Source organism: Bos mutus, chromosome 8, assembly GCF_027580195.1.
Source record: "Bos mutus isolate GX-2022 chromosome 8, NWIPB_WYAK_1.1, whole genome shotgun sequence".
Lineage (NCBI taxonomy): Eukaryota > Metazoa > Chordata > Mammalia > Artiodactyla > Bovidae > Bos > Bos mutus.
The window spans coordinates 68447584-68473759 of NC_091624.1; the positions used below are offsets into that span (position 1 = coordinate 68447584).

The following is a 26176-nucleotide window of genomic DNA, read 5'->3' on the forward strand; positions in this document are numbered from 1 at the left end:
ATCTGACTTTTAAGTTCATGTTTTCATGTGGGTTAAACAAACCCTTCCTGAGTCACCAAATGTGATTTCACATGTGTGGTTTACTGGTCAGCGTAGTGGGTGTGTGGTAATTCAGATCTCCTCAACCCCTCAAGAGTAAAAATATGTTTAAGAACTTAGAACCAAAGCAGTGGAAAATCTCCATAATGCCACACAAGCCAAAGTGGTGAAACTGAAAGCTACCCTCATGAAATAAGGCCAGAGCTCTAGCTGGAGGCCTTGGCTCTGTATGTAGCATCCAACCTCGGGCATCTGGACTCTCCCAGGCAGGCACCTAGCGCCACCACAACCTGCTGAGGTTGACTTAGGGCTCCTGGTCTTGTAAAGGGTTATAGAGTTTGAGGTAAAGATGCCTTTCCTTCTGTAGTCAGTCTTGAGCTCTCTTTCTTCTATTTTTCCCCCTTTCTAGATATGAATTAAGTGAAAAGATGTTGTCTGCATGCAACTTACTGAAAAATAATATAAATGACCCCAAAGCTTTGACCAGCAAGGATATGGTGAGTTTGACCTATAGACCCTATCTCTCGGCAGGCCCTGGGCTGTTGTTGCCTGCACTCTTTCCCCCCCCAGACTGTTCCTAGTGCGTGGGCAGAGTGACCATCCTGCTGCCCTGTGTGCCGGACGACCCTGTGAATGTCTCCCTCAGGCCTGACTTCAGATCTTCTTTCTCCAGCCTGTACTTTTCTTGGGGGCTGAGCATCTGCGAGGCAGATACTTGCATATGGAAAGGAGGGCTAATTGCAGCCATTTGTCATCTTTCTGCATGTCCGGCTGCTTACAGAACCTTGTGATCCAGGGAGCAGAGTCCTGGAATTTTTTAAGTTAGCCTGTGTTTTTAAGAGAAACCTATCTGAGCCGAGGTCAGCATTCCTTCCAATTATGAAACTGTGTATTATGCTCTGATGTGGAATGCAGTCAGTCACTATTTTTAAACCTAGAAATAACTGCACTTGTTGGCCTCTCACAGCTTGAGAGATTTAGATGCCTGCGGCAAAGAGGTAGACAGTTTTGCCTTAAGGAGCATGAGTAGCATAACATAGGACAGATAAATATTTCCATGGCCATGGTGAATCAGATGTTCTTGCCAGGTGTGTTGCTCTAGGGATGTTTAGATTTGCAGCTTCTTTCATAGGTTAGACCAGCCTTCTGGTAGACACTTGAATTCAGTGCATTGAGAAGGTATAGCATTTCATGTTATTCTAGATAGTAATGTTCATTTGAATCTTAGCATATTAGTGGAAGATTTAATGTGAAGTTTTATGCTAAATAATCAAAGTCTGCAGCTGATGAGACAAGTTGATTCATAGGTCTCACAAAGTTGTAGAGTTATGAAACCAAAATGTTAAGATGGAAGAGACTTAGGGAATTACCTAATGCTGGAAAGGCAAATAGTTTTCCTCACATAACAAACACAATCTGAAGAAAAATTGGTGATGGCTAGCACAGGAGAAGGACATACGTGTTCCCACCAGGACACTATCCTGGTCTATCCCGCTTTAACTGAGGCCCTAAAGATTATAAGTAGCTGCTAGTTAGTGCTTGGAATGGATGATACCTGTCTTCAGTTCTCATCCCATGGTTTTTTTTCATCCCAACTAAATCGTGTTACCTTGTTATATGGCATCATTTTTGAAAATTATGCTGTCTTTTCACATCTGTTTATATTGCTTTAGAAACTTAAATTTATCAGAGCCAGCTGAATCTTGACCTTCAAATATTGTACTGAAAAAGGAGCATAGCAGTGATGTTTACAGAAGGAAATACTAAATGAAGTCCCCAGCTTAGGGGGACATTTATGTACATGTTGAACTCTTATCAGTATAGACTAAGTGCCTGTCTGTACCTTGGTCACAAATAATAAAACCAGGAAAGGTCGCTGCACTGTTAATATTTCCCACTAGGTTTAACCTGAACTTAAAACTGATGCTTTCAGACCCCAGATTTTATGGCTGTTATATACTTTTACTTTTACCTTCCCCATTGTTATTGCTGTTTAGTCACTAAGTCTTGTCGGACTCTTGTGACCCCATGGACTATAGCCCCCCAGACTCCTCTATTCATGGGATTTCCCTGGAATGAGAATTTCCCTGGAATGCCATTTCCTTCTCCAGGGAATCTTCCTGACCCAGGGATCGAACCTGTGTCTCCTGCATTGGCAGGTGGATTCTTTACCACTGAGCCACCAGGGACTTTACCTATAATACTAGGTTATGTGATCCTCAGGGAGGACTTAACATTTCTGGGGCCCCAGTTGTCAAGCATATTCTTAGCACACACCCCAGGATTGGTCCATTTTTTTGTTAACTGAATATTCATTCAGTAAAGACATGTTTAAAGTACTGTGCTATGAAAAGTTCCAAATGTGAATGATCGCAACGCCAAGGCCATGTAACCATATCAGGACACTGAATATGTAGTTATAACAGAGTTTGACAACCAGATGATATAATTCCCCTTCCTTCTGTGTGAGGTATCCAGAGGAATTGAAATCTGAATATGTGAGTGAACAGAAGAAAAGAAAAATTAGATGAATTCTTTGCTGGTCAGGACCCTTTTCATTCAAGTGACCCAAACTATGAAATGCCAATTTCATGTGTCCACAGCCTAAGGGAAGGCAAGTGGGGCTGATGACCAGATGCAGATGTCCTGATGGGAAAAAGTAATTTGTTTCAGCAAAAAGTAATTTGCTTTTTATTCTCTTTCTGTGGTTGAACATTTTTATTTGGGATGTAGTAAGAATCAGGTTGCCTTCATGGTTATGGTCTCCAGCCCAGTGCTGTGGAGATGGATGTTGAAGGAGTTGAAGTTGGACTGGACAGGAAGGAGGCAACCTAATTGTGTCAAATGATTTCTCCTGTCCTGATTACTATGAAAATCATTTTCAAGGCCAACCTCCCTACATAATATTAATATTTCAATAATAAATGGACCCTGGCCTAAGTGACTTAACATGTATTACCTCATTTGTCATCACAAACATGGTGAAGGAAAGGTATTTTTATTAGCCCATTTTTCAGATGAAGAAACTGAGGTACAGAGTAAGTATCTTCCCCAGCTTTGAACAGCTCATCGCTAGCAGAATTAGAATTTTAGCATCCTGGTGTAATTCTTGCACGATGATATAGAATTTAGAACATGTGCGTGTGTGCAAATCAGAAGGTATACTTCAGTTTGGAATTTGAGGCTTCTCTGAGGGCTCTGGGTTTTATTGTTCTTTGAGACCAAAGTCTATCTGCATGTACTTTGACTATAAAAGGCCTGATTTCTTGGGCTTTCAGCTAGGTCTCAGAAAGGTCTATAAATAGAACTGCTAATGGCCAACTGCTTGGTGTCTTGGCAGCGGTTCTGTCTGAACACCCTCCAGCACGAGTGGTTCCGCGTGTCCAGCCAGAAGTCGGCCATCCCGGCCATGGTGGGGGACTACATAGCCGCCTTTGAGGCCATCTCACCGGAAGTCCTGCGTCACGTCATCAACATGGCGGACGGCAACGGCAACACCGCCCTGCATTACAGCGTGTCCCACTCCAACTTCGAGATCGTGAAGATGCTCTTGGACGCGGGTACACTAGCAGTCCCTTTCTCTCCTCCAACAGACTCAGGTTGTGACTCATCTCGAAGGAGCTAGCCGACCCACTCCTCAGTTTGGTGACCCTTCTAAAAGCCTTTACATTGCTTTGCCCCATGAGACGGTAAGAATCTCATTCTTGAGTCATTCATGGGAGGCTTGAAGCAGATTCCAGATCTGTTTTGGAAGGTGCCATTGAGGATATTCGGTGGTGCAGTTCAGCAAGATGTATCCTCGGTAACACACATGCCTCACATTCCATTCGAGAATGTAGCCAATGGATGTATTAAACATGGAGTAATGGGGTGTTACATAGAAGGGTCCCCTTGAGAAATAGGGAGCTTTCAACTTTTTGTTCAAATGGAACAGCCCTATTATCAATACCTTGAGTCTACAAGTCACTTTATTTCTTTTTGAAATACGTATTTTTACTTCTAATTTGATGGATACAGAATCCACAGTACCTCACTCTGATGAGTGAGAACGCAGTGTGAACATCTGATTTAGAATATGCAATGCAATTGTCCGGTTTTCCCATTCTGCTTCTTGACCCAACTGTCCCAATTTTTTTCTGCTTTGTTTTGGGAACATTAGATTAATGCAGAGAAGAGACCAAACAAATCTATCTTTTTTTCTAAGTTTGATTGTTCCCAATTTAAGGGTCATGTTAGGATAAAACTGTTTCCAGTTTAAAGGAAGGAATTCCAAGCCTCCTTCCCAGAGGAAAGTCCTTCAGACTTTCCAGACTATAAACAGAGCTGATGATACTCTCAGCGCAGGTTACTGTTTAAACAGAGAAGTGGATAATATCCGGGAAAGTTAAGAACAGGATTTCAGGATTGCTCCTGAAAGTAACAGTTTAATCTGCCCTTGGAAGTTTTGCATGGGCAGGATATTTTGGTAAACTAAGTTATTTTAGTTCCATTGTTGGATGGCTTTGGTTAATCACTTTTCTGGGTTTACTTCACTTTTTATAATGCTCACCTTTATAGACTGAGATTGCGGCTCCATAAAGAATGTTTGTAAATCTAGGATACTAGCAACATCAGCAAAGAGCCGAATGCCAGAGATAGTAAGGTGCCTCGAAGAGCATGTCTGTTCACCCGATTCTCCATCAGACAGCTTTTTTCTTTTCTTTTTCCTTTTCTCTGTTAAAAAATACACACTGTTGTAAATACCATTATGTCCCTAGTATGCAGTTGTTTAGAACTTAAAAACTTTTTCACCATACAGTCTCTTCTCAGTCTCAATGACAGAAACACCCTAAGCACTTTAATTGTATCTGGTCTCACATAAAAAGTTTCTTGCCTGCACTTCCCATTCCTTTCATTTTATTAGAAAGTGCTGAAGGAACTTAAGGATGCCTGCAGGATAATTTAGGCCCTGTGTGTGTATATGCTTAGTCATGTCTGACTCTTTGCAACCCTGTGAACTGTAGCCTGCCAGGGTCCTCTGTCCATGGACTTTTCTGGGCAAGAATACTGGAGTGGTTTGCCATTTCTTCCTCCAGGGGATCTTCCTGACCCCAGGGATCAAACTCTAGCTCCTGCGTCTCCTGCACTGACAGATGGATTCTTTACCACTGAGCCACCTGGGAAGCCTAATTTAAGCCCTGAAGACTCCTTAAGAATTACAGGACTAGATAAGTTCTGGTTTATTGAGTCTAGGAGTCCCTGACAGTTTGTACGGGATTTAACTAAAGTTGCTGTCAGACCACAATTCTTAGAGCTGGGTGTCATATGATTGGATTCTAATTTGAAGGGTCATACATGAGAGCATCAAGCTCAGGGTCTCAGAGTGAGCAGTGGTTTATGAGTGGGGAACACCATATTCAGTGTTCCTACATAAGCCTCTACAAATCCTTCTTTCCCTTATAGTCTGATCACCTTCTTCACTCCAAAATGGTGATTTTCTAGACAGAGATTAATGTCTAGATTCCACATTATATTGTATTCTTCAAAGCAACCATTACTTGGAACAGCCTCCCAGACTTCCAAGCTGTTGTAGTTCAACCGCTATTTGCAAACAAGAGGGGCTGTGAAAGCTTGCTGTCATTTCTCATGACCTAGAAAAAAACTTTTTCTTTGGTTTAGTATGAAAACATCTCTCACATTTCCTTCTGACTCACTCTGGGACTTTGACTGCTGGAGGCCATTTTACTGGGCTCTCCCATACTCCACACCTTCAGTTCAGGAGGGCAACTGATGCTGTTGGAAGACTGGTTCTTGCCTCAAGAGACTCATGTTTTTGCAGACGTGTGTAACGTGGATCACCAGAATAAGGCAGGGTACACCCCCATCATGCTGGCAGCCCTCGCTGCCGTGGAAGCAGAGAAGGACATGCAAGTCGTGGAAGAGCTCTTCGCCTGTGGGGATGTGAACGCCAAAGCCAGCCAGGTGAGTGCACTTACTTGCAGGTTCTGTGCTAGCTGGCATAGCTGTGACCTGCACAAGTGCCCCCGCCATGCTCCTAACCACTGAGCACAGTCCATGTGCTTGATGACCAAACACACCCATGAAACGCCAGCTTAACCACACAGTGGAAACTTCTCCCTTCTCTGCCTTGCATTGCGTCTGTTTGAAGCCATGTGCACGTGAATCCTGGGTCACCCTGCCTGTGAGTGACTGGGAATTCCCACCATCTACCCAGTGGCCACTGCTCCCTGACTGTCTCCAGATCACAGTGTCTTCCTGCCTGCACAGGGCCCCTCACCCAGGTGTGATCACAGTTGACTTGTGACCATCTTCTAAACTTCCCAGCTCCTTATTATCATGAGATGGACCCTCCAAGCCAAAGGGAAAACTGACTCATGACTTTAGGGTCTTATGATCTCATAGTTCACAAGAAGTGAGTTTCTCCATGACTGCCACCACCCAAATCAGATCAGTCGCTCAGTCGTGTCTGACTCTTTGCGACCCCGTGAATCCCAGCACGCCAGGCCTCCCTGTCCATCACCAACTCCCGGAGTTCACCCAGACTCACGTCCATCGAGTCAGTGATGCCATCCAGCCATCTCATCCTCTGTCGTTCGCTTCTCCTCTTGCCCCCAATCCCTCCCAGCATCAGAGTCTTTTCCAGTGAGTCAACTCTTCGCATGAGGTGGCCAAAGTACTGGAGTTTCAACTTTAGCATCATTCCTTCCAAAGAAATCCCAGGGCTGATCTCCTTCAGAATGGACTGGTTGGATCTCCTTGCAGTCCAAGGGATTCTCAAGAGTCTTCTCCAACACTACAGTTCAAAAGCATCAGTTCTTCGGTGCTCAGCTTTCTTCACAGTCCAACTCTCACATCCATACATGACCACAGGAAAAACCATAGCCTTGACTAGACGAACCTTTGTTGGCAAAGTAATATCTCTGCTTTTGAATATGCTATCTAGGTTGGTCATAACTTTCCTTCCAAGGAGTAATCGTCTTTTAATTTCATGGCTGCAGTCACCATATGCAGTGATGTTGGAGCCCAGAAAAATAAAGTCTGACACTGTTTCCACTGTTTCCCCATCTATTTCCCATGAAGTGATGGGACCAGATGCCATGATCTTTGTTTTCTGAATGTTGAGCTTTAAGCCAACTTTTTCACTCTCCACTTTCACTTTCATCAAGAGGCTTTTGAGTTCCTCTTCACTTTCTGCCATAAGGGTGGTGTCATCTGCATATCTGAGGTTATTGATATTTCTCCCGGCAATCTTGATTCCAGCTTGTGTTTCTTGCAGTCCAGCGTTTCTCATGATGTACTCTGCATAGAAGTTAAATAAACAGGGTGACAATATACAGCCTTGACGAACTCCTTTTCCTATTTGGAACCAGTCTGTTGTTCCATGTCCAGTTCTAACTGTTGCTTCCTGACCTGCATACAAATTTCTCAAGAGGCAGGTCAGGTGGTCTGGTATTCCCATCTCTTTCAGAATTTTCCACAGTTTATTGTGATCTGCACAGTCAAAGGTTTTGGCATAGTCAGTAAAGCAGAAATAGATGTTTTTCTGGAACTCTCTTGCTTTTTCCATGATCCAGTGGATGTTGGCAATTTGATCTCTGGTTCCTCTGCCTTTTCTAAAACCAGCTTGAACATCAGGAAGTTCACGGTTCACATATTGCTGAAGCCTGGCTTGGAGAATTTTGAGCATTACTTTACTAGCGTGTGAGATGAGTGCAATTGTGCGGTAGTTTGAGCATTCTTTGGCATTGCCTTTCTTTGAGATTGGAATGGAAACTGACCTTCTCCATTCCTGTGGCCACTGCTGAGTTTTCCAAATTTGCTGGCATTTTGAGTGCAGCACTTTCACAGCATCATCTTTCAGGATTTGGAAGAGCTCAACTGGAATTCCATCACCTCCACTAGTTTTGTTCGTAGTGATGCTTTCTAAGGCCCACTTGACTTCCAGGATGTCTGGCTCTAGGTCAGTGATCACACCATCGTGATTATCTGGGTCGTGAAGATCTTTTTGGTACAGTTCTTCTGTGTATTCTTGCCATCTCTTCTTAATATCTTCTGCTTCTGTTAGGTCCATACCATTTCTGTCCTTTATCGAGCCCATCTTTGCATGAAATGTTCCTTTGGTATCTCTGATTTTCTTGAAGAGATCCCTAGTCTTTCCCATTCTGTTGTTTTCCTCTATTTCTTTGCATTGATCGCTGAAGAAGGCTTTCTTATCTCTTCTTGCTATTCTTTGGAACTCTGCATTCATATGTTTATGTCTTTCCTTTTCTCCTTTGCTTTTTGTTTCTCTTCTTTTCACAGCTATTTGTAAGGCCTCCCCAGACAGCCATTTTGCTTTTTTGCATTTCTTTTCCATGGGAATGGTCTTGATCCCTGTCTCCTGTACAATGTCACGAACTTCATTCCATAGTTCATCAGGTACTCTATCAGATCTAGGCCCTTAAATCTATTTCTTACTTCCACTGTATAATCATAAGGGATTTGATTTAGGTTATACCTGAATGGTCTAGTGGTTTTCCCTACTTTCTTCAATTTAAGTCTGAATTTGGCAATCAGGAGTTCATAGTCTGAGCCACAGTCAGCTCCTGGTCTTGTTTTTGCTGACAGTATAGAGCTTCTCCATCTTTGGCTGCAAAGAATATAATCAGTCTGATTTCCGTGTTGACCATCTGGTGATGTCCATGTATAGAGTCTTCTCTTGTGTTGTTGGAAGACAGTGTTTACTATGACCAGTGCATTTTCTTGGCAAAACTCTGTTAGTCTTTGCCCTGCTTCATTCCGTATTCCAAGGCCAAATTTGCCTGTTACTCCAGGTGTTTCTTGACTTCCTACTTTTGCATTCCAATCCCCTATAATGAAAAGGACATCTTTTTTGGGTGTTAGTTCTAAAAGGTCTTGTAGGTCTTCATAGAACCGTTCAACTTCAGCTTCTTCAGCATTACTGGTTGGGGCATAGACTTGGATTACTGTGATACTGAATGGTTTGCCTAGAAAACGAACAGAGATCATTCTGTCGTTTTTGAGATTGCGTCCAAGTACTGCATTTCGGACTCTTTTGTTGACCATGATGGCTACTCCATTTCTTCTGAGGGATTCCTGCCCGCAGTAGTAGGTATAATGGTCATCTGAGTTAAATTCACCCATTCCAGTCCATTTCAGTTCACTGATTCCTAGAATATCAACATTCCCTCTTGCCATCTCTTGTTTGACCACTTGCAATTTGCCTTGATTCATGGACCTGACATTCCAGGTTCCTATGCAGTATTGCTCTTTACAGCATCAGACCTTGCTTCTATCACCAGTCACATCCACAGCTGGGTATTGTTTTTGCTTTGGCTCCATCCCTTCATTCTTTCTGTAGTTATTTCTCCACTGATCTCCAGTAGCATATTGGGCACCTACTGACCTGGGGAGTTTCTCTTTCAGTATCCTATCATTTTGCCTTTTCATACTGTTCATGGGGTTCTCAAGGCAAGAATACTGAAGTGGTTTGCCTTTGATCTTTTTTTTTTTTGCCACCACCCAGCCCCAAGTAATTCCCTGTCAATGCTTTCCCATTATCTTTCTCCCTGCTTCCCTTCCCCCAGCACAGCCGCACTGTGGGTCACACCCTGCCAACCCACCACGTGCTTCTCAAGTCCGCTGTCATTTCTCCTCACAGGCAGGACAGACGGCCCTCATGCTGGCAGTCAGTCACGGGCGGATCGACATGGTGAAGGGCCTGCTGGCCTGCGGGGCTGATGTCAACATTCAGGACGACGAGGGCTCCACCGCCCTTATGTGTGCCAGTGAGCACGGGCACGTGGAGATCGTCAAGCTGCTGCTGGCCCAGCCAGGCTGCAGTGGCCACCTGGAGGACAACGTAAGCTGTCTTCGCTGGTGGGGCCTCCAGGCCAGTGACATGCAGGGACTTGGGGGAGAGGCAGTGCTGCTTGACCAGGGGAGAGAGCAAATCCTCCTTTATCCTCCTCAGGGATTTGTGTTGTCATCCAGGCCACTTCCCTTCACAGCCCAGCTTGGCAGCATCTTCTGTGTACAAACTAATATTCCCATTAACTGAAGCCAAGGACAGAAAGAGAAATAGGCCTCACTCCAAAATTTATAAAAGGAAGAAGGTGATGGGCATGTACGAGAACCAGTGTACTGAAGGGAGATAAACAGATTCATAATACAGAAGCGAATTTGGTGTGGGTAACTGCCAGGTGACCTGAAAGAAGAGGACCAGCCCCACCCCCCGCCCCTGGTCCACTTGGAAACCCTTCACTGGGGCCCATCCGAGTGAATAATTTGTGACCTTTCATCAGCTAGGGGATCCAGACTGTCTTGGCTTGTTTTCAGCACATTTTCCCACTCCTTCTCGGGCTGTTCCCATCATTGTCACTCTCATCTCCTTCCTCTCCCAGTTCCCAAACTTTCCCATTCCCAGATAACCCCTTGACTGGAAAACTGGAAAAAATTCTGAGGAAAGCTGCTGATCTGGGTGTCTCCAGACCAAAGAGGAAGAGAACCAATAGGTCATGGTGCAGGAACTAACATTTGGGTGGTGACAAGATTCAGAGGGCCAGGTCCCAGAGGACTGGCTGGGTTGGTTCTCTTTTTGAAAGTTTATCTCTCTCGAGCACAGGTTGAAACCAGGGCTTCCATTGGCCCCAGACACTAAGAGATTAGAGGGAAAACATTCTCCTTTGCGCTACACTTGAGATCCTTGTAGGCCCACACCAGCAGGAAGAGCCAGTCAGTACAGGCATTCACTGGCAGGAAGGACTGACTGGCCTCTGCGGTTGCAGTGACCTCCCCGGGAGCACGTGAGCTGCGGTTGCACCAGATTCCCTTCGCTCCATTGCAGAGGAGGGCCAGCTTCCAGCTTCTCTTTCCTTAAGAGCAGTCTGTGTTTCATGTGCCTTGATTGTTTGCTTTTACTTCTACTCTCAGCAAAGAACAGCTTGTAGATCTTGTAATAAGAGGCCATCGAGCCGCAGTGACTTCCAGAAATCCTGGTCCCCTGCTTACTTCCTTATCCTTCAAGGAGCAAGAGGGTATCCAGCTGGCCTCTGGAAGAAAAGTAACTCCCAGAATTCAGAGTGGGAGGGAGGACCCTAAGGCTCAAACCACACACAGATTGTTCCCTGCCGCTGGTGACCAAAAGGGAATCCTTATCCCAGGACTAAAAGGAAAATAAGTTGTGCCATATTTTGTCTTTTTATTATTGTTAATTACTTTTGGTTAAGGTATACTTGATGTCTAGTATACTGTTTTTGTCTTGATACATCTTTATATCCATCTAAATTCCTGCATTTTAATGGAATCCTAACTGAACATTTTGTTTCCCATATTTAGTGTTTCCTCTTGTATATCCATAAGATATATTCCTGCAAGGCAACAGGATTCAGTGCTTAAATGTAGGTGTGACTTGGAGCATTCTACAAGGGTGGTTAGGGCTACAGGACCAACTCCTTCCCCAAGAGGAAAGCTAAGAGATTCTTGGCAAATTGCAGGGCAATCAACAGACATCACGCTGCTTGATGGCTCATTTGTAATTATAAAAAGAAAAAAAAGTTAACGTTTCTATCCCTGCCTTTGCCTATTGCCCCCCTGCCGGTAGGCTAGATGGGTGAATTAGAACCCTTCCTGGGCAGCCTGTTTTTGTTGAGACTCCCCTGTGTGCAGACATACACACTGACCATCATGAGGTGATGACACTGGCAACGGGCTGATCCCTATCTGAGGGCAGGGTAGGGGTTGTGCCTCTGTCATCCTAACGTCCTTTAGGCTTGGCACCTAAGAGGTCCAGAAGGTTTCCTAAAGAGCTGAACAAACAGCTAGACTGGGGAGCCTTACCCAGTTGAGAGGGACTGGTGCTGTTAGCTTTTGGCTACCTGGAAGTTTGAGAAGCCCGACTTGGTTTGTTTTCATCTCGTCTCCAGGATGGCAGCACCGCACTCTCGATAGCCCTGGAAGCCGGACACAAGGACATTGCTGTCCTGCTGTACGCCCACGTCAACTTCGCCAAAGCCCCGTCTCCGGTCAGTGTTGTGCACTTGGCGTTCATACGCAGGCTGAAAGCCACCAGACTAGCTGGCCCCCTTCCTTGGGGAATTGACAGGACATGCAGGTTTCATGACGATTCTGAAAACCAAAGTTTGAGTCTGGAGTGTAAGAATTCATCATTTTTGCCCCACCCAGAGGGCCAGGAGTGCTAATGGTTAGCACCGCTGAGGCTGGATGCCTGCTTGTCCTCACACCCTCACAGGAAGGGTTTAGTCTGGACAGAGTTATCCAAATGGCACATCTTGAGCCCATGAATACACATTGCCTTCCTGGCATCTTTCTTAAAGTTGACAGTGAGCAGCAGCCCGTGGTCCTGAGGGCTGAGGGTTCCCTCTCAGCAGGAAGTTGACTTCCCAGGACAGCTGGAGGTGGCTCTGCCAAGCCTGCTGGCCTGAGAGCGGCTCCCGCTGGAGGACCGTGTATGGGGTGCCAGCCCTCCTCGCTCTGGCTCATGCGTGGTGTTCACAGAGTTCCTGTGTCACAGAGGACAGATCTACATGAGGTCACTGACTAACCCCCAGTTTTTTTTTTCTCCTTTCCTGGTCTCTAGGGCACCCCTAGACTTGGAAGGAAGACATCTCCTGGTCCCACCCACCGAGGGTCGTTTGACTGATTGTGTGCAAATAGCCGTCCATTTACATGCCACCGCTAAGCTGCTAATTGTTCCTGTTGGGCTGACAGATACTGAATGTACATTGTGCCTGAGCTCACCAGCAAACAGAACACAGAAAACCGGGGGCTGAAGGCTGGAGCTGCCAGTGGGAGCTGAGCCAGCAAGAGATTTCTGGCAGGGCACACACGCCTCCCTTCTGGCCATCTTCCCTCTGTGTAGGGCACACTTGCTGTTGAGTCTCTGCTCCGTTATGTACAGTTGTAGGAAATTGTAACCTGACCTGAGTGGGCAACTTCTGTTACTTCTGTTCCTGCTCTCCACACCCCCACCACTGCTGAAAAGTATCAAGTTCTCACTGGCATGGTGTTTTTAAAGCTTTTCCACAAGTATTTATATTTACTAAATGTGGACCCACTGGAAAGCTCTTTGAAAGCTCCATTCCAGGATGGTTTTGTTGATTTTCCTTTTGTCTTTATTATTTTAAAATAAGGAAGTTGAGATGACTTTGATCATGAATGAATCGGGCCTGGGCTGGTAGGTTTCTGGTTTTAAAAATAAAAGGTGGGATTCTCAAAAAGTATAAAACTTAACAAAAGGAAGTCTATTGAGTTGGTTTTATCTAGGTGGCTGTATTATATGACATTTTATACAAAGGGTATCTATATAAAATTGACACAGTATTTTGAACTTTTATATTCCATAGTAACTGAAGACATGAAGAATGACATGTAATGTTGCTGTATTTTTATTAATAATTGCACAATTCTGTGTCTAATGATGAAAGTTGAATTATGTTAGAGAAATTGGCTATCCATTGGCCTCTAGAGAAACATAGTGTAGTTCTCCATGTATTTATGGATTCCTTTATCCCATGTCACATTTACTTTGGTCTTACATGTATTTAAATGTTTGAAGTGCCTTAGACTCTTGCCATATTTTCAAAATAAAATTTCATTAAGCTCTTTTACTTGTCCCTGCTTCATTTCTGACAGCTGTCTTCCCTGATCCTTTTGACTTACAGCAGCGGCAGCGAAAGCTGATGGGCGGAGGGTGAGTGCCCTGTCCACTCGTCTTAGGCTCCAGCAAAAGGAGACGCCTCCAAGCACATGACTCCATCTCCAGCTCTGCTCATTACTCAGGTTGCACGGCAGGAGTCTCAGACTTAAGACCTAATTAGGCAGACAGTTCATCAGACAGGTAACCTCACAATTAACTCCTAAGCTAACTCTTCTCCGGTGCGGAAGCACTGGTCCTTGACTCTAGTTTGGGGGGCAGCTGCTGGGTGACTGGTTGAAACCTGCAGGGATGAGGAAGGAAAGATGAAACTATACACACGTTATTCCAGCATGCTGTTGGCTTAGCAGCACCTGTTTTCAGGTACTTTGTAAAAGGTGAAGGGAATGATCTCATATGAAATGAAGAAGCATGGCAGCCAAAATGTAACTGTGTTTTGGCACAGTTGCTGGTGGTGAACCTTAAGCGGTGCCATTTGTGAGAGCCCGGGTGTACTGGAGATGCGGCACTGAACCAGGAAGGTGACAGCACAGCTGCTTGGAGTCGTGAGCACCCCTTTCCCTCCCTTGATGGACCTGCTTGCTCTGGGATCTGTGCTAAATTTCATTTCAGATAGTTATTCAAACCCAAGTTCCCTCAGACCTGAAATAGGACAATAAATTAAAAGTGGAAGAGTTGGTGTTTGAGGAGAAATGGGGCTGTGAGTTTTCTGCCCCTTAACAGCATGACACGCCTTCTGAGCAAGGAAGATCTCAGGTGGTTTGCAGTCCTCAGAATTTTCTTTTGTTTCACTTGAGAACACTCATATGAGAAGGCACTCATACCTTCCATGCGTAAGAAAATGAATTCCTACATCTGCGTGCTGCATTTGACTTCTTGTGCTGAGTTTTGCAGAAGAAAATGAGTGCTTGTTGTATCTGGAAGGAGGTATTTATGGAGCTAACTTCTGGGTAACATATGCTGGCTTCTGCCTTGTTTGCCTGCTAGCTCTGGGCACTTAGAATGCTTTTTATCTTGGGATCTTGGCACACTATAAAACCAGCCTGACTTCCCCCATTGGGACAGCTGCAATTTATGGAGGCACCATTCCATAAAGGGATTTGTGGCAGGACACTTGGGCACAGTCCCCAAGCGAGGGCAACAGAGGGCTGGAGACTCCTCAGTGTATTGTCCAGCTTAAGTGAAGAGAAGGCTTACCCTTTAAGTGACAGCCAATTCCCTGAACATCCTTGCCCTAGAAATGTGGAGACTAACCTGGAATCCTCCCTAAGACAAAAGGTATAAAGCAGCAGGAAACTTGAGACTGTAGTGTTGGAAAAAAAAACAAAACTGACCCCTTGTCCTCCACCATCATGACTAAACGGACTAAATCCTGCACTTACTATGGGGGGAGGAGGCCTTGCTCTTGGCAGTAGTCCCCAGAATACATGAAGTACTGGACCTTCCCATAAGTTACCAGTATGCTAATGAGAAGAATTTTATCCCGGACTTTTGTATTAATAATAATGAAATACTGCAGATATATAACAGCTCTTGCAGATAGAATCAGGTAAGAAAACTGCTATTTTTTTCCCCTCAAAGGAAATAACATTTCTTTAAATCCTAATGATTTAAGTCCTTTTGGGGTCCAGGGAGCCTGCTGCAAGTAGAGACAGTTTTATTTTTGTTTAGGCTTTTGTGTAATCGGTTCACAGCATGCATAAGAATTTCCTGAAGGAGCTGATGAAAATACAAATTCTGGGCCCCACCCTGAGCATTCCAATTCTTAAGGTCTGAGAATCTGCACTGTTACCAAAGCATCCTAGGTGTTCCCCAGTGTGGCCACTGGTCCACACTGAGAATGTTATCATTCCTGAATTATGGGATGCTATTCATATGCTCTTTTCCAAACAAGTTAGGTGGGGTGGGGAGAGCTATAGCCAAACAAGAAACCTGACATTGAATCATTTATCTTTGGTGAGTAGTCTTCGTGTGGCATTCTTCCACGTTCAGTGACGTTTCTGCATCTCCTGGAATAGTCATTACCAGACGGCCAGGGATCAGGGCTGCCCAGAATCTGTTTTCTGTGTTTATGGTATAGGAGGAGGAGGTGGCTCTGTACATGAGTGAGTGATGGAAGTTAAGCAGGCGGACAGCTCTTGGAGCATTTTCCTAACTTCATCTTTTCTTTCCTTCCCCACTTCCTCGTGAAGGAAGACTATTACCATACAGGAAAGAGAAGGTCATGGCCTGTTGCTTTGACTTTGGAACAAAGGCCATTTTCTATATTCTTTTTTACTGAAAAAACAGTTCTTGTTGAGCCCTGGGCCTTAGCCGGAGACTGTTCGGTGCTTTCTGCCATACGGAAATTACTAATCATATGTTTACTCTCTTCTTATTCAGCATGGCTGTAATTTAGAACCCAGCTGATCATAAAAATATATTTAAAGTACATTTTGTTGAAGGGATGTGGCTGAACTGCTGGTCACAGTGTTCCAGAGCTGCGTAGGCTTGCTCTCCCTCCCCACCAAAGGCCTGGCTACTTCCTATGGGGAGGAGTTGGGAAGTCACATCAGCTCTTTAAGGGTGAAAGATGGAGTGAGTCAGCACTTGTCATGGTGTCCCTGAGATACCTGGCCTGAATTCTGGCAAGGATTTTGTAGAGAAGCTGGAAGGCAAAATACCGGTGTAGCCTAATTTTGAGGACATTTGAGGAAGGGCTGGCATTTTAGGAAACCAGCTGTCCTCTGCCTCTCCATCAAGACTATTGATTTCGTAGGCAAGGGAATGGGCACCATATCCCTAACTTTCAGATAATAGAAGCTGCATAAAAAATATTCCTAAGACCAAATGGCATTCTTATACCTGGGGAAAAACATTTGTTCCCCATTCCCCAACTCAGATCCAGTTAACCCAGCCCTAGAACCACTATGAAGGGGAGGAAGAGAAAACCCCTGAGCTGCAGGTGGGCAGGAGCTGCTTTGCCCAGGGGTTCCAGGGACAGCTCAATACTGGCTGTCCGGGACCTCATGCCAGCAGGGCGGGCCACTTACTTCTCATGTGTCAGGCAGCAAAGAGATTCTGGCTCTGACTCCATCTGCTCTGTTATGAAATGCTGAATGTGCTTAAATAGGTAATAAAGGCAACACATCAATAAGGGTCTCAGAAAGTTCAGAGAGTTCTCCTCCCAACACACGCCACCAAACCCTGTCTGAAATATGTCCCTCCCCGGAAAAGCCAGCCCTCTGACAGGAAGATTGATAAGATCAGCTTTCCTGCTTGGGTTTGTAGCACCTGCCAGGACTGAAGAGTTCCGGTCCCTGGCTGATAAATCCGAGTTGAATGAATGAGTGTTGGAAGTCCGAGGGGTGTTCCCATTAGAAAGGGGAAGGAGAGGCCTGAGAGGGGCTGGGCACCCCCGACAGCAAGCTTGCTCCTAGCCTTATGTAGCTGATCTGTTAGGGTCAGCTTTATGATCGTTCGTCAGGCTGTATACTCATGATTTATGCACTTTCCTTTGGGTATATTAACTTTAATATTTTTTATTAAAAAATAAAAACATTTTATGAATTAAGATATTCTTGGGAAAAAAAGATATTGATTTTTTTTTTTTTTTTTAATTTCGGGTCCGCCTGGCCCCACCCGGGCGGCCTTCTACTTCCCTCCGCGTCTCACCCAACGGCAGAACAGCACCGCGCCGCTAGGCCAGGTTTGAAATCCTGCACCAACCAATCCAAGATATTGATTTTGTTTGAAGGTCAGTAGGAACAAAGAAATAGTGAATGTAAGACTGAGAACTCTGCCCTGCCAGTTCCTGCCAGTTTTTTTTTTTTTTTTGTAAATGAGTTTATTTAAAAAAGATGCTTGACTTGAAGGGAAAGCTATCTAGGATTCATTTCTTTTAGAGGAATTTATCCCTGCTTAAAGACTGATTGCCCTACATGTATCAGCTACATACAAAAAAGTTATAAAATTGTCCTTGGTTTTACAATGATAAATGAAAAACATTAAAATTCTCCAATCGAACAAGGTATGCAAGAATTTTTACGTTGTTCGTTTTTTTTGTTAAACACTCTTGCCTGGAAAATCCATGGACAGAGGAGCCTGGTAGGCTGCAGTCCATGGGGTCGCTAAGAGTCGGGAACAACTGAGCGACTTCACTTTCACTTTTCACTTTCATGCATTGGAGAAGGAAATGGCAACCCACTCCAGTGTTCTTGCCTGGAGAATCCCAGGGACGGCAGAGCCTGGTGGGCTGCTGTCTGTGGGGTCGCACAGAGTCGGACACGACTGAAGCGACTTAGCAGAGCAGCAGTAGCAGAGAGCAAAATAACTTACTGGAATATAAAGATAAGAGCTGATGAGCATCCCACTAATGGAGAAAAGGGGGAATTTTCACGGAATCAGTATTTTTCCCCATCCCGTCTCTGTTTTGTGTCGATCAAAACATACCATTGGCCATTTAGTTAAAAAATGAAATATGCTTGTACACATACACCAGTTACTTTATGTACAATAAAGGAATGAGGAAGGGGAAATGAAAGGAGAGAGAAACTATTACTGTAGTCGTCAGGATGTGGTGGAGCCAAATTGCAGTTTTCTCATTGAGAATGTCTTCTTGGTCTGGGAGAAGAGAATTCTGGAGTAAAGTAGCAGGTTCCCTTTTTAGTAGATACCTCCTGTCTGCTACTGGAACACATCCATTGTATCTTCATCTTCCATCTCCAGCTGTGCAGTTATGCCTGTTTCACTGATTGGCTGTCAAACTGGAATCTGATCTGCCTCATTGACAAGCCCTGTCGTTCACAGTAGGCTTTTGTTAGTTTACTAAGTGATGTATGCCTCTTAAACTCACCACAGAACCATCCTTCCCCACCACCTTCAAATTAATGTGATCATTGTCCTCAGCCTTGACTCCTTCCTTGGGCTTTTCACCCACCATGGTGAGCGCTGGGGTCCTAGCTGCCGCTTCACAAAAGAGGCACCGCGTCCGCACAGAATGAGCACACAAGCGGCAGAAGAAGGAGGCCCCTGCGGCTTCTTTTATGTCGGTATGCAGCTTCGCGCACAATGAGTATTGTGACCCAAGCATGTAACCTGCAACAGGAGTCATTTGGATGGTTTTCAGTTCCTCCAGTTGTTTTTCTGGGTACTGCCCTCCCACTTTTGACAGTAGGCGTGACCGTGTGACTTGCCCATGAAACATCAGTGGAAATGACATGACGTGTCCGTTCCTGATGGGAGCTTTCAAAGCCAGTGTGCAGCTCCTCTTTTTCCCCATCATGGTGGTCATGGAATCAAGTGTGCAGATGGAAATCAGCCTGGCTCCCCCAGGGACTGCAGGGAGTAGCGGTCCAGTGCTGACCTGTGTTACAGGTGTATTATGGACAGTACAATTAATCTTGATGACATTAAGTTAGGGACGTTAGGCCGCAATTTGTTACCACAGCATAACTTAGCTTTTCTTTACTGATATTGAAATTGCTGCCAGGAAGGGTGCTGCTGTAGCCAAAGGGCTTAGCAGCTGACGTGTGGACAGCAGGGACAGTGTCATTGGGGGCTGAATCACAGAACACAGGAGACTATTTGGCTCTTTCTTAGTTTTCCAAGGATGCTCAGTACAGGACCATCCTTGATGCACAGGAGAGAAGGTAACCCACTACTGAGATGTCTTTGGGTACTAAGGACTCAATCTCTTTGGGAAGGAAAACCCTTTCCTATCTATCTTGTGAGACTTACTGTGTCTTAAAAACTTGCATTTCTCAAACTTGATCACACATCAGAATCCCCAGGAGGGATCGTAACAACACAGACTGTTGGGCCCTACCCGGAGTTTCTGATTCAGTAGGTCTTGGAAGAGGCCCAGGAACTGGCATTTCCAAGAAGTTCCCAGGTGATACTGATGCTGCTGGTCTGGAGACCACACTTTTGAGAACCACTGCTCAAGGAAAGAAGTGTTAGAAGTGGACCTCCCCTTATCTCAGCCACAGTGCCTGCTGGATGGGACACCTGAGTGTCTGCACTCTCTAATCTTTGTGGGATTTCCTTTGTTTGTTTGCATTTTCCTGTGATTTAAATCTTTTAGCCTGTTCCATGTGTGGAACTTTAGCTCCCCAATTTGAAAAGGAATTTTGCAAAGCTATGCCACTATTATCTAGTGGCAACTCTTTGTTTCTACAGCTTGTATAATAATATTGAGTGTTTATAAAGCCTGTGTTCATCCAGAATTGGGTTTTAAAATTTGGTCAGAAGACTTTACTTGAATCACAGCAGTCTTGTAAGAAAATAATAACCCACACATAATGCTGAGAAAGAAATCTTTATTTATGCTAATCCCACTGAGTGTCTCTCTGTGTTGGCTTGTTCCCTCGTGAATGCTCATTGAGAAGTCACGGTCTCCTCCTGAAACCCCAGTGAAGCAGGGAGGAGTGGAGTGAGGCAGGGAGGAGCGGGTGTGCAACGCTGCCGTCTTCTCAGCTGCCACTTCTGAATTCTATCTCTGTGTTCTTACTCTACCATCAGGCAGAAGCGTACAATGGTTTCCCTTTACAGAGCCAGGACAGTGGTCATCTAGACACTTATGCCAAGGTCGGAGAGACAGAGGCATCTGTGAGTGACGGCCTCTGGGGCCCTTGGGACCGGGAACCAATTTGAGGGACTTCCCTGTCTAAAGGCATGACGTGCGTGTCCATAGCCCCGGGGTCAGAGACTGAATCAAGATGAGTAAGAGGGAGGAGAAGTCAGTGTTTCATTGGGAAAGGGGGAAACTTGTTTATATGCTCCCCTACCTATAAATTAATCTCTCAGAGACAAGACTCACTTTCAGAAAGAACACTTGGTGACATTGATTGATGACAGGCCTTGAATGACCAAAGAATATTAATGAAGTTCCTCTATATGCCTCACTCAGTCATTGTCAGAATATATGACCATATGTATAACCAAATAGGCAGAAGCTTGGTGTCTATCTTAAAAACCCTGCTCTGTGTTCTGGTCTATGTAATATTTTAAAAGGTAGGAGAGTACTTCTATTTATCTTCATGTGTCAGAGTTTGGCACCCGAGCTCAGGAGGCCAATAATCCTACAATCGGTAGAGCACAGTGAACTTGGGACTATGACTTTGCTTTGCCAGGTTTGTATCTGTGCTTTTGATCTACACTGAAATTACAGAAGCCAAGCACTGCCACTACCCACCAATAATTCTTACAAAGATTGCTTTTCAACAATCTGTATGTACTGACCTCTACATGTAGATGCCAACCTGAGAAATACTAACCACTACAAACATCCCGCCGCATATGGGTAGGGAAGTCACATATTATCTGACATCTCCAAAAATATAGATAGGTGTCACTTTTCTTGTCTTTGCTTCTCCACCTCTGTTCATGTGATGCCTAATAATGAAGAATGACTTTTCACTTGTGCTCATTTGCTGGCTTCTACCCAGATATTAAATCCATCTAGAATTGAAGACCAGAGAAAGATATTCACTTTGGGGTAATCAATGCAAGTGAAGAAACAATCTACTGGAACCCATTTTATTTATTTGAAGGTGAAAGTTGCTTCTAACAGTTCTTCCAGGGGTGCATCCCACTCTTGATTTCTAAGTGGGTGTGTCAGTTACCTATGGCCACAATAATGCCGTGTAACACACAGCTCTCAGAGCCTCAGTGGCATACAACAATAAACAGGTATGGCTCACATGTCCCGGTGGTCACTGGGGTGGTCCTGCCCGTCTTGGCCAGTCTCACTCACTTCTGTCAACTGACGGAGGCCAGCTTTGGCCAGGCAGCTGAGGCAATTCAGGTCTGTTCCACATGCCTCCTGCCACATGGATAGCCCAAACTTGTTCTCATGGCTGCAACACAAGAAGGACAGTGGACAAGGCTCCTCGAGGCTTAGGCTCAGAACTGGCATGTCATCATTTCTGTGGCATTCTTTCAGCCTCAGAAAGTCACAAGACCAGTTCACGTTCAAGGAGATGAAGAAGCAAGTTCTGCCTCTTGTGAGAAGAACTGAAAAGCCATGTCAGTGTGTTTGGCTGTAGACAAAAAAGTAAAGGATTCGGAACCATAAAATGCAGTAAATCTTTCATAGTGAAATCCTCCCCCAATTATAGTTCTGGCCAGGATTTGGTGGTTGCTTAAGAGATACACTTCCATTACCCTCCTTAAATACCTGTGGTAAAGTGTGGAGGTAGTCAATCACATCTTCTCTTGAGGCTGATGTTTCAGAATGTTTGTACAGAGGAGGCCTTACATAAGTCCTCAGCATACCGTTATCACTACCATGATTGTCGCCACAGGGGAGCTCCTAACTAGAGTTATTTGCCGAAGAGCATCCAGTGACTGAACATCCAGCAGTGGACAGAAAACGGTAGCTTGTTGAAAATCCTGGTGGGGTGGGAAAGGGGCCCAAAAGCAGCTGGAAGAGAAGAGTGTTGTCATGAAAGAGTCTTGGGAGCTTGTGTAAAGTGTGAAAGTGTTAGTTGCTCCACCATATCCAACTCTGCGACCTCATGGACTATAGCCCACCAGGTTCCTCTGTCCATGCAATTCTCCAAGCAAGAATACTGGAGTGGGTTGCCATTTTCTTCTCCAGGGGATCTTCCTGACCCAGGGATCGAATCCAGGTCTCCTGCATTGCAGGCAGATTCTTTACTGTCTGAGCCCCCAGGGAGCTTGTAGTAAATATTTTTCTTAATATTTATTTATTTGGCTACACTAAGTCTTAGTTGTGGCACACAAGATCTTCATTGCATCATGCAGGATCTTTGTGGCACACAGACTCTAGTTGTGTCTCTTGAGCTTTGGAGCACATGGACTCAGTATTTGTGGCGCATGAGCTCAGCTGCTTCATGACAGGTGGGATCCCTGTTCCCCAACCAGGGACTAAACCCATGTCCCCCACACTGCAAGGCAGACTCCCAACCGCTGGACCACTGGGAAGTCCCCATAGTAAATAACATTTGAGAAGGATCAGGGTGAGGTACAGTTGAGGGAGCAACTAGATGGCTCCAGTCTATTCTTCCTGGGGAGCCTCCATCAGAAAGCAGGAGAGGAATTTGATTTCCACAGCCTCTGGCTTCCTCCTGGCAGAATCAGAGATGACTGGCATGAGTTGTGTTGGAGTCCCCTTAAGCACTTAGCTGGCAAACTTGATTTTCACCCCAGGCTGTGGCTATTTCCTGTAGCCAACAGAGAAAAGCCCCATAATCATTTCTGAATTCTTTTCCATGGAGTTGCTCTGAGGCAATCTTACCACATAAGTCCAGCTAAGTCTCTGGGCACTCGCTAAAAGGTATCACCCATACCCTTTGATTGGGCTTCCCTGATAACTCAGCTGGTAAAGAATCTGCCTGCAATGCAGGAGACTCCAGTTTGATTCCTGGGTCGTGAAGATACACTGGAGAAGGGATAGGCTACCCACTCCAGTATTCTTGCCTGGGGAATTCCATGGACTGCAAGAGTCGGACACAACTGAGTGACTTTCAAAAAAAAAAAAAAAAATACCCTTTGACAGCTGGCCCATCCTAACACGTAACACGGAGTGTGGACGTTGGTTGTACCATGCTGGGGGTGTGAATGTCAAGGTTGGGGATGGGGCGGTTGGCAGAGAGGAGAGCTCTACCACTTGCTAATGAGGTGAAAGGAATCCCTTAATGGTATTGTAATCCTTCTGGCTTACTCTGGATATAAGCTGTCTACTTACTGCTGAATCTACTCAAATACTGAAGCATGCATTCCTGGTCCCACTGGAGCACACAGCAGTCATCACCTTAACACTGCTTCTCACACCTGACTGAAGAAGAACAAGGGTAGGAACTGTGTTAACTGTCGAACATGGTGAGAACCACTGAAGATGACGTGGTTAACCAGCTGAGGCTTGATGCTCCTGGTGCTCCCGGAGGAAGTCTGAAATGCCTGTTGGCCCATGGATTCAGGCAGACTTGGAAGCTGTGCAGGAGCTGAGATGGATGTCTGCTCGCATCCGTGTCAGGGAGGGAGGGCACCCAGGCCAGGCCAGGCGCCCTCACCGCAGCTGACATGCTTGGAGATTGTTCTCTGTGCACGGGCTCCAGGATCACCAGCCCCAGGCTCTGCTACTTCTGCAGTTCATTTCTAGAGACCTCATTTCTCCACAATCAAAATGGCACACACAACCAGCCTCTTGTGCTGAGGGTTGAGGAGGGTGCCTGGCACAGAGTACAGTAGTGGGGTTTAGAACCTGCTCAGTGGGACAGAGTCTACACGGCGTTCATGCAAGGCTTTCAGTGACACATCTGAAGAGAAGTTGTGCAACAAGGGAAGAGAGTGGATTTCCTGGTGGCTCAGTGGTGAAGAATCCACCTGCCAATGCAGGAGATATGGGTTCGATCCTTGATCCAGGGAGATCCCACACACTGTGGAGTAACCAAGCCGCTGTGACACAACTATTTGAGACTGCACTCTAAGACCCACAACTCCTAAAGCCCACGTGCCCTGGTGCCCCTACTCCGCAAGAAAAGCCACCGCAATGAGAAGCCTGCACACAGCAACTAGAGAGTGGCCCCCATTCTCTACAAGTAGAGAAAAGCCTGTACAGCAACAAAGACCTGGCACAGCCAAAAATAAGACTATTTAAAAAAAAAAAAAGGGAATAGAGGAGCTCTGTGTTGCCCCAGGAGGAAGGGGGTCTAAGTTCTAAGCCAAAAATCCAACAACCAGCACACAACACATAGTTTTTTTTAAAGATATTTTGATGTGGACTATTTTTAAAGTCTTTATTGAATTTGTTACAACACAGCTTGTTTTATGTTTTGGTTTTTTAGCAATGAGGCATGTGGGATCTTAGCTCCCCACCCAGGGATCAAACCCACACTGCCTGCATTGGAAGGCGCAGTCTTAATCACTGGACGACCAGGGATGTTCTCCCACTCAACACATTTAAATGGCACCCCACATGAGACAGGGACCAGGAGCTAAGTTCATTCAGCTAAGTCAACAAAGTAGATGTTTGTTCAACTAAATAAAGCCTGAGTGAGCACTGCTGGTCCCTCTGTGAGGGTGCTTGTTAAGGGATGTGTAGGCATCCTGAGGTCCTCGCCAAGGCTGAGACTGTTGTTTCCACTTCCTCTGAGCCCTCCAGCTCACGTCATTCATCTGTGCAACCTGGCGTGTCAGCTCCCCCTAGTGGCCAGTGGTGAACACTCCCACGCATGAGCCAGTCGAGTTACGAAATCAGTGTATCTATAAGCACTTTTCACAAATCAAATCAATCAGAAATCTCAAGGTTGAACCATGCATAATAAATGGTAAAGTTCATGAACTTTACATATATATTTGTGTGTGTGTGCACACGCATGCACTCCAGGTCTCAAAGTAAGGTGTATTTGTTACAGGTTAGCATTAAAAAGTTTGTAAAACCTATGTCACACATGATGGAACCAGGCCTTCCATAGTTGTGGTTCCTCGTGGCAAGGAGGAACCATCCTCAGGCACCCCTTCTGTTGACTCATTCTGAGTCAGGGATTTGGTGGGGGGTAACACAAAAGCTGGAGAGGGCACAATCCTTCCTTATTGAGGAGAGAACAACATAGGTGGTAGACAGCCACAAACACGTGAAAGAAAGAAAATGGAGTTACAGAGCAGCAGGCCCCTGGGAAGGATGCAGCAGGCAGAGCGGGGACGCGGGAGGCCCGGGAAGACTGGCCCAGAGCCGCATCCTGAAGGAAACCCAGGGCATGAAAGCGCGAGAAGAAAAGGGATTTTACCTCACAGCAGGCTGTAGCTGGAAAGGGCTTGGGGGCTGACGGGGGCGCTGACACCATCAGCACCTCATTTTTTTCCTAGTAACCCATATTTATATCCTCATGGACTATTAAAAAAGTTTCAAAGTTTATATAGCACATGTCTGTCTCCTTCAAAGTCAGCTTACTTCTCCCTCTCTGTGTTTGACTTCTTATTATGCTTGATTGTTTTTTATTGTGGTAAAATATATATAACATGAAGCTTGCTGTTGTAACTGTTTTTAAGTGTGCATTGAGTACATTCACAATGTTGAATCATCAACCCTATCATCCATTTCTGAAACGTTCTCATCACCCGAAACTGTAACCACTGAGCAATAACTACTCATTTCCTACTCAGCTTTGCCCCTGGTCATGTTAGTTCTACTTTCTATCTCTGAATTAGCCTTTCTAGATATTTAGTGAAATCATGTAACACTTGTCTTTTTGTGTCTGGTGCATTTCACGTAACATAATGTCTTCAAGTTTCATCTGTGTTGTAGCCTGTGTCAGAACTTCATTACTGCTTCTGGCTGAAGAGCAGTCCATTGTATGTGTATGTGACACTCTATTTGTCCATCTATGGATGGCCATCTATGGGTTATCTCACCTCACTTTCAGTGAAGGGACTGAAGTTCTGAGTGGTTCAGGGTCACCCCATTACTCCGTGGGAAGCCGGATCAGAGAGACCGGGTCTCCCGCTTCCCAGGCCAAG

General features: G+C 45.2%; 1 protein-coding gene and 1 pseudogene across 9 annotated transcripts in view; one reads left to right on the plus strand and one right to left on the minus strand.

The window, feature by feature from the left end:
* Window positions 1-13663, plus strand: part of KANK1 (KN motif and ankyrin repeat domains 1) — a 214971-nt gene extending 201308 nt beyond the window's left edge. For all 9 annotated transcript variants that reach the window (XM_070375808.1, XM_070375813.1, XM_070375809.1 and 6 more), the window contains 6 exons: window positions 449-536; window positions 3380-3599; window positions 5858-6000; window positions 9701-9901; window positions 11964-12062; window positions 12638-13663. In XM_070375808.1, the coding sequence (XP_070231909.1) occupies window positions 449-536; window positions 3380-3599; window positions 5858-6000; window positions 9701-9901; window positions 11964-12062; window positions 12638-12700 (814 nt within the window). In that variant the 3' untranslated portion in view covers window positions 12701-13663. The remainder of the gene's footprint in view (window positions 1-448; window positions 537-3379; window positions 3600-5857; window positions 6001-9700; window positions 9902-11963; window positions 12063-12637) is intronic.
* A 4695-nt stretch (window positions 13664-18358) lies between these two features.
* LOC102277215 (uncharacterized) lies at window positions 18359-19275 on the minus strand (annotated as a pseudogene).
* Window positions 19276-26176: the final 6901 nt, after the last annotated feature.